We start from the raw sequence: 8,361 nt of genomic DNA, 5'->3' as shown, positions 1-8,361 counted from the left end.
TAGCTTTCAGAAAAAAACAACATCAGTCATCTACAGGATGCAATTGCACAACAAGGATGAGAGTTACCTGAATCAAGTTCGCAAGACGATAATTAAAACTTGAAAGTTTGAAACAAAATAAAACGTGCAGCAGCCAAAATCAACCAACCAAAATTTGTCACTCAATTCCCGAGACAGCGCTTCGATTTTTAAGGCCTTGTTTATACGCTAAAGTAAAAATATTTCCGCACATGTAAATGGGTCATTGTTTAAGGTCCGGCAAAATTTCCGGGAAACAGCCTATCCGGTGGTGCGCGGATCTAGGTGGGTTCCGCCTCCCCCGTAGATCTTTTTCTTGGGAAGTTGATCTTCAAATTAGTTTTCAATGTTGGCTTGGCTCAAATTTTTTCATCTATGGCTCAAATTTTAGGCAATTTCTCAAAGTTTTTGAAAATGTTAATCTTATTAAAAAGCGCCGGGTTATTTTTTGATGAATCCCTTTAGAAGTTTTGCAGCGCATTTTTTTGCTTGAGAGTCAAGTAAACGATATAGCGCTTTCGCAGCATTAATCTTTGATACGCATTTTGGCGGGACGCTAGTGTTTCTAACTGAAAGGTACATGAAAAAACTTGAACGGGACTCAATGTAGGTTAAGTAAACAAAAAATTATGATACAAAGGCATGCTCCGTTCGCCCGTGCCCGCCATTATGGGAAAGATCCGAACCTGCGAACAGCGCCCAAAAAAACCCGACAATTTTACCGACTTTCCGAATCGGGTTTTCTTGTAAATAACAGTCAGTCGGACGACCCGAATGGAACATATTTTTGATTGCCGCCTTACTGCACGTTTGCAATCGGACATTTTGTCTCATTTTAAGTTTTCAAGTTTTAATTAATTGTCTTGGGAACTTGAACTTGATTCAGGTAACTCTCATCCTTGTTGTTCAAATACATCCTGTAGATGACTGATGTTGTTTTTTCTGAAAGCTAGATTTCCTAGTGTGACTAACTGACTGTCACAAGTTTTCACCCTTGCCTGTTTCCATTGTCTTCCATTCAGAGATATGAAGGTGCACTTATCTTAGTGGTACTTGCAACAAATGTTTCCTCATTTTAATAATAAACGGCACTTCTGTCATCATTTGACAATCAAAAAAGATTTTGTATCAAAATTCAATCAACTTCCATCAAAATGATCCACATCATTTTCTGTGTACCTTTTAAAAATCTGATAAGCAATTGAAGAGTTTGATTCCCTAATTAGGTACTTTAAACTACAACTATTTTTCAGTCTATCAGAAATGTTTTTCATGACAATAAAATTAAAAAAAACATTCACAAAAAAGTTTTGAAAAAAGATTACCACAAAATCAGCATCTGTTTCCCAGTCATCATCATCAACATCTGCATTTGCTAATTTGACATCAACACCTGTTTTCCACATCTTCAATTAATCTAAATTTAAAGAAATATAAGCAAGTATCTTCAAGTAGTTTTGTTTGTCTTTTTAGCTGCTGACTTTTTCCTTTCTGAAGTCGAGAATAGAGTTGAAATCGAAAGTGAATCGCCCCATTATGCGCCCCCATTTTGTTTACCTTTTTAAAGCCAACAAACTTTATACAAGATGGCGTTTTTCGGGCGGCGCCCGAAAAATTGAAATTTTTTTGTGAACTTCTCGCACGACCCTCCAGTCTGGAAAGAGGGAAATGTTACGCCGGAGCTGCACCAACTTAACTGGGAAAAGTTGAAGGCAGCAGATCTCAAACCTCAAATCTACGCCGGAGATCTCCGGCGCACAAGCCGCAATTTCCAGACTGGACGACCCTTCATCTTTTTTTGGCCTTGTTTATGATTCAGAGGTTCTGACCTTGTTCAGAGCCAATTATTTTTGTTCAGCTAGATTCCTTACTGGGGAGAGGAGGAGGAATACTTTAAATTAATATTCGAGAGATTTAGTTGCGCGAACTATTATATTTCTAAATTTTTTGATTTCGCAAACGAATCAGCTGTAAATGACCCAAAAAAATGCCATGTTCACATAAAATAGTCAAAAAGCTATTTTCAATAAATCTTCTTTGGAAGGAAGGGATTATCCGGAAGATAACGCAAAGTTTATTATGTTACGACTAGGCTCCATTTCGCAAAGAAAACAAAAAAACAACGTATTTTTTCACAAGTTTGTTGATTTCATTATTAGAGATGAGTTCGAGTAGAGTTTGCAGTTCTTCAGATTTTCTAAATTTTCAGAAATCGAAATTTTATCGATAGTTTCACTTTCAGAGAGGTTCCCTGTGGCCTGATTTTGCTTCAAACGCCCTCAACTTGTATACCAAACGCATCGACACAGAATTTTACGTAGATTTCAAAAATGCAATAAAAAGGAAAGCAAAAGTTTCTTTATCAAAAGTTATAGTTCTTTGAAGTACTGCCATTATTCTGATCCCTCTCCTACAAGCATACTCGTAGTTGGCAGCGAACGTATGTGTGAGGTCGAAAACCTTCATATTTAAAGGACTCTTATAAGGTTCTGTAAGAGAAGAATTTATCAACCTAGTTCAAAGCAATTACCCTAAAGGTAGCATGAACAATGTTAAGCCGGGGAGGGAGGGGAGGGAAAGAAAAAAATGGAAAAACAAGGAATCCTTCAGTATTATTAAGAAACTTTAGAGAAGGTTCGCGAGCAATAAAGAAAAAATTTGATACTGTTGGCAATCGTATGATCATTAAAAATAATAGTTTTGATTTACAAAAAAAACATTTTTGTTTTGACATTCATAATTTAAACAAAATCAACTAAACAATTGAAACAGCTACAAATTGGTATACAAAAATTGTAAGATTGCACGAAGATTTGAACAGACAAGTGTAAAAGTCTATGGATATATCCTTCCTTTCACCTTCTTTGGATAGGTTGGGAGATATTTCATATTGTGTATGTGTGGAATATAATAATGTCTGTACTGAGCATTCTTAATATCAAGAGAAACCAGAACAGAATTCAAAAAAATACCTACAAACATAAAGAAAAAGAAACTGAATATATAACAAAAACCAAAACCAAAATCAAAAATAAGTTAAAAATTGAATTTGCAAAAATTTTCAAACAATGTCATTTGAAATGTCAAGAAGTCGTCAATCTTCAGTCAATTTACATGATCCAATCCATTTCTACCGGAGTGTAAATATATCCACAATATCGAACGACAAAAATATCAATAAGTCACCCAGCAAAGACCAGAAGATCAAAACCCAATATGTTCGAAGAATGTAGAGTGTGTGAGGGCTGGATACGGCGACACCGAGGATTTGGGCAATTGTTCTCCCTAAGACAACCACAATACCACACAACCGCCGGCTTATGTACCAGTGAAGATCAACAGCACCCTGATTTGGCAGGTTTGTTCGCCTCATCTTCATCAACGATGACAACATTTCGCTTACGTTGTGAAGCATCCCTTGATTTCGATGAGTTGGGATTAGACGCCATTTGTGCTTCGTCCTCCTCTTGTTTCGCTAACATCCCTGCAAAAACGAGGACGAATTTGTTGTAAAAACTTCGAACATAAGATTCAGAGTTGAATTATTTCAGTTGAATATGAGCCCTGGTGTTTTGCCTTTTCAAAGTCAAGAAAGCAAAGGAAAAACAAGTTAGTAGTTAGAAGTATTCAAAGAGTTTTTCGCGGGGTTTTTTTTTTATAAGGCCTATGAAAATCTTTTAGGACCCAAAAACTGACGTCACAAGCAAAACCCCTTGACCCCTAAAATTTGACGAAATTTCAAAAACCACTTATACCAATCGAAAGCTATCAAAAACGACATAGAGCACTTTTAAGTGGACATACAGTAGTTGATTTCCCGACGCGACTCGAGTAAATCGACCAGAAATGACATCAAAACGGAATTTTTACGTTAATTTTCTCGAGAAATCGACTCGATATCAATATCCACTTAAAAGTCCTCTTTATCGTTTTTTGAGAGCTGTCGATTGGTATAAGCGGTTTTGGGTTTAAAAAAATTACTTTGAAATTTCGTCAAATGTGACGTCAGTTTTCGGGTCCAAAAATTTTTTCAAGGCATTAGCAAAAAAAACCCTCTACACGAAACTCTTTAAATATTTCATTATTTGAAATGGACCAGGTTCGGTTGTGTCGCATAAAAGATTGCACGGGCCCTAAGTCTCTAATTATCGGAAAGTTCTTACAGTTCTAATTACACCACAAAATTAGTATTTTCAAAACAATACATACTTTTTGATAAATCGAGGAAAAGTTCATCAATCCCCTTGTTTAATTTGGCTGATGTATGGTATAATTTTGCGCCGACCGATCGTGCGTATCTAAAGAAAACGAAATAGTCAATTTAGCATTGGAAAGTCGAACGTAAATTTAATGACGGGTAAGACTCACGATACAGCAAGGAATGCGAGAATACCTGAATGAGATTGATTTCAAAGTTCCTTTTTGAAAAATATGATTCAAAGCCAACCAGCCAATAGAAAGACAAATAATGGAATCCAAAAGAATAGTTTTCTTACTCTTCAGCATCACTGTTTTGAACGTTCCTATCTTTCTCCAAATCAATTTTATTGCCTGAAAGTGAGAACAATTTTGGAGGTGATTGACAAAGGTAAATGAAGCACCCAAAAGAAATTTCATGTTAAAACTATATTTTGACCAATCTAAAAACGTTGACATGAAATTTTTCTGTAAATTCCTAACTTTTATTTAGCTTTTACAATGAAATAATTTTTGACATTTTTGAGCATGGTGACAGTAAGGTGTCATAAAAATTGACATTTTCAGTACAAATTTATTTTTTATGTCGTTCAAGCCATAATTCATTGAATATTTAGGATGAAGTAAGCATTTTGAGCACAGGAAAGCTTTTGTTAGAATACAATAGTTACTTATAAGAGCAAAGAAAATTTTGGGTTTATGCTCACTTTGGAATGAAGAGTGACGTCATCAAAAAATATTTTTGTCAAAAGTTATCTCAAATGACAAGGATCTTGTGTGCCAAATCTCAACCAAAAACACCAACTAGATCAAAAGTTAAGGGGTGGTTCAGGAAAACGCCCCTCTTTCTGAACTGCCCCTAAAAGCCTAGTATGAATAGGGTTAAAGCCAATAGGCACTTTTGTCATTACCTGCTATACAAAGGCATATATCATCACCAAGCATTTTCTTCAGCTCTTTGACCCAATTTTTGACCTGTAGGAAAAAACAGTATTTTTACATTACAGCAATTTGTACACGGCATTCTTTTGTTGCATCAAAATAATATTCTGAGAATCAAAATGCTAAATTTATAAAACTTGTACTGCTAGTACCACTAACATCAAGCAAAATCAATATTTAGACTTGACATCAAAGGTATTGAAATACTCTTAATTGTGGCGTGCGTAGTTAAAACAAGAGAATTCAGGATTGTCAATCAGTTTAATGGGTTTTTTAAGAAATGCTTCTGCTTACCTTTTGGAAAGAATCTTCATCTGTTATATCGAAAACTAAAATTGCCCCATGGCTGAAAAAGAAAGTGAAATCGAGTGAAAGCAAAAAATATGCAAAAAGAGGAATAATTCTTCAATAAGAAAAAATGAAGAATTGACAAACAAAATGTGTATTTTCTAACAAGTAATGATAAGAAAATACCTGTCTCTGTAATATATTGGACCAAGTGCATGAAACCTTTCTTGCCCTGCTGTGTCCTATAAGTAAAATAAAACAATAAAACCTTTTGCTTAAAGCTTTGGTTGGGAGGTTTATTTCAAAAGCGAATGAATTCATACTTATTTATTACAGGTGCCCCTGGGGAAGACAATGGCTGAGCTGCCTAAAAGCTTAGTCGTTATTCCATGGACAGCCACTTAAAATATTAGTTATTATTATTATTATTATTATTATTGTTATTATAGGTATACAAAGACACTAAAAGTTGTGTTTTAGGTTCCACCAAATGCTTGAATATCCAACGTAAGCTCATAAGATGAAATTCCAGCTCATCTCAAACAATGTACGCAAACAAAGACTAGCTCTTGCAGACCAGAAGACCAGAAGACCAGAAGACCAGAAATTCATGGCATCACCTGAACGCAAAGTATGAAGTAATCTATGTACGCTCAAAGGAAATTCTGTGCAATGATGAATACAAAGAATGAACTTTATCTACGGAAGAAAATGTTGGCTAACGAGTTAACTTACCCAAATTGCGAGATTTACTCTTTTGTTATCAACATTGATTTTTCGATTTAAAAATGATGCCTACGGAAGAAAAGAAAATTTATCTTTTATTCCCAATTGTCACCTAACCCATCAAATCTTTTAAGAAACTGAAAAGAAATTAAATTTTTTTGATAGTGCTTGATGCCAACAAGATTCAAGGAAACTGAAAAGAAATTAAATTTTTCTGATAGTGCTTGATGCCAACAAGATTTAAGGAAATGATTTGATTAGACTTTAAATTATTACTTTAGTGGTTAGCTCGCTTAGTTTTATTATCACAAAAAAGGCGAAGTCACAAAAGGCGAAATTACATTTCGTAAAAATTTATGTAATCAAGCATACCTGTAGTGTTGTCAAATGTTTATCATTAAATTTATCTTGACAATATCGTAAAACTAAACTGGTTTTTCCAACACATCCTTCTCCAAGAAGAACTATCTTGAAGTGGTTTTTCCTATTCGCTGATGCCATCATAAAATACCATGTTCAACCATTAAGTTACTTTTAACAATTTTCTGATTATTTATTGTTGACTCTAGAAAGCAGGGATTTATTTATTGGTAATCAAAATTACAATTGTTGATTGCTTATTGTTCAGTTTTGTTTGATTCTTCATTCTTTTAGATTTAGATAGCTTTGTCATTGTTGGACAAAATTAAAACCACACATTAATACAGTGCTTTTTGATTCTCTGAAACAAATTAACAAAACAAAACAAAATTTCGAAATTATATCAGATAAATCAAAAGTTCCAGCATTCTTGTTTCCACTGCCAATTATATCTGGATAGACTTTAGGTGCTATTTTTTTATTTATAATGACCAATATCAATAGGGGTCCTTTATGCAATCAATGGTTAACTATGTTTAAAATATTTGAGAGAGAAACAGCAGAAACATTTCTATTTTCTATAGTAGACCAAGAGTAGGGTAGATCGCCAACTACCATTTTTAGCATGATGTCAAAAAATTCAAAGTGTAGTATTTTTTTGTTAAAATTTAATCTATTGTAAGACATTTTGCGCAATTTTTAACCTCCTAGGTAAAAAATCCAGCATTCCCCAGGGGGGTCTTTGATTCGCACTAGAGCGAAAAATGAGTAAAAATGGCATTCTTTGCCCATTTTAAGACTATGAAAGCCCAGTAAAGGGTCAAAATGGTTTCTAAATGGTGCCTTGTACTAATATTCAACATAAAAAGACAAAACAACCCCAGCGCTCAATGTTTCAATTTTAAGCTAAAAAAGCTGATTTTCTCCGATTCTGGGTAGCAAAATGCATGAAAGCAGATGAAAGCAGTATTTTTGAGGACCCACAACTTTTTAAGGTAAACACTTGAAATTTTCAGTAATGAAACACTTCAGAGAAAGCTCCAGGAAAAATCAAACTTGAGTTTTCAAAAATTTCCTATAAATCCATAATGGTGCCCTAGAAATTGAGTTTTCATGCTAAATGCCAATATTTCAAGCTAAAACTTGGTTTTCTCAGGCTAAAATCTCAAAAATGGTTTCAAATGGTGTCCTGAAATTTTTTGGTGTTGAAAGTATTCTGGAAATACTCTTGGAGAACCAAAATGGTTTGGGTAAAATCAAAGTGGTACACAATGGTTATATACATGCCAAAGTCTGCCATTATGAATTTTATTTCTTTAGGAAGAACACTCAAGCTTACTCAAAACATTGTGTTTTAGAATGAAATACAATTCCATAATGGCAGACTTTGGCGAACTTCTAACCCAAACCATTTTGGTTCTCCCAGAGTTGTTATCCAGAGACTTTCAAAAAGAAGGCACCATTTGAAACAGGGGGGTGGGTAAAATCTCAGACATATATGAGTAGTAAAAGGATTTTTACGAATTTTTACATACCATCCTGTACCATCACCCATAGCCTGGGAATCCAAGCTCATAATCTTAGAAAAAAAAAAAATACCTCCCCAACAAAGTTCTAGATATATAGCTTGGGCAGGTAGATAGTCTGACACAGAAAGAAAGCAGTCTGGTGTGAACCCTGTTGACAGACTGAAAGGGGAAAACCCAGGCAAACACACAAATCAACTTACCATAAAAACTTCTTTACAAGCTCTAAAGACTTTCAAAAAACTACTAAAAACCACATCAAAACATCATCCACATGTATTTAGACATCCAGCCAACAGCCTTT

The 8,361-nt window shown here is 34.5% G+C and overlaps 2 protein-coding genes across 3 annotated transcripts in view; both read right to left on the bottom strand.

The window, feature by feature from the left end:
- The window catches only part of LOC136823676 (src substrate cortactin-like), a 22,122-nt gene extending 20,582 nt beyond the window's left edge, over window positions 1-1,540 (bottom strand). The window contains exon 1 of one of the 2 annotated variants that reach the window (XM_067079876.1): window positions 1,344-1,540. In XM_067079876.1, the coding sequence (XP_066935977.1) occupies window positions 1,344-1,424 (81 nt within the window). In that variant the 5' untranslated portion in view covers window positions 1,425-1,540. The remainder of the gene's footprint in view (window positions 1-1,343) is intronic. The other variant, XM_067079946.1, reaches the window with a different exon arrangement.
- A 1,135-nt stretch (window positions 1,541-2,675) lies between these two features.
- On the bottom strand, window positions 2,676-6,738 carry LOC136822249 (ras-related protein Rab-21-like). Its single transcript, XM_067078522.1, has 8 exons — window positions 6,544-6,738; window positions 6,181-6,240; window positions 5,632-5,687; window positions 5,452-5,503; window positions 5,127-5,190; window positions 4,515-4,569; window positions 4,228-4,316; window positions 2,676-3,502 (listed from the first exon to the last, which is right to left on the bottom strand). The coding sequence occupies exons 1-8, from the start codon at window positions 6,673-6,675 to the stop codon at window positions 3,354-3,356; spliced, it is 657 nt and encodes a 218-aa protein (XP_066934623.1). The 5' UTR covers window positions 6,676-6,738; the 3' UTR covers window positions 2,676-3,353.
- Window positions 6,739-8,361: the final 1,623 nt, after the last annotated feature.

Source organism: Clytia hemisphaerica, unplaced genomic scaffold (assembly GCF_902728285.1).
Source record: "Clytia hemisphaerica strain Z4C2 unplaced genomic scaffold, Clytia hemisphaerica genome assembly, whole genome shotgun sequence".
Classification (NCBI taxonomy): domain Eukaryota; kingdom Metazoa; phylum Cnidaria; class Hydrozoa; order Leptothecata; family Clytiidae; genus Clytia; species Clytia hemisphaerica.
This window is presented reverse-complemented; position numbering and strand designations above follow the sequence as displayed.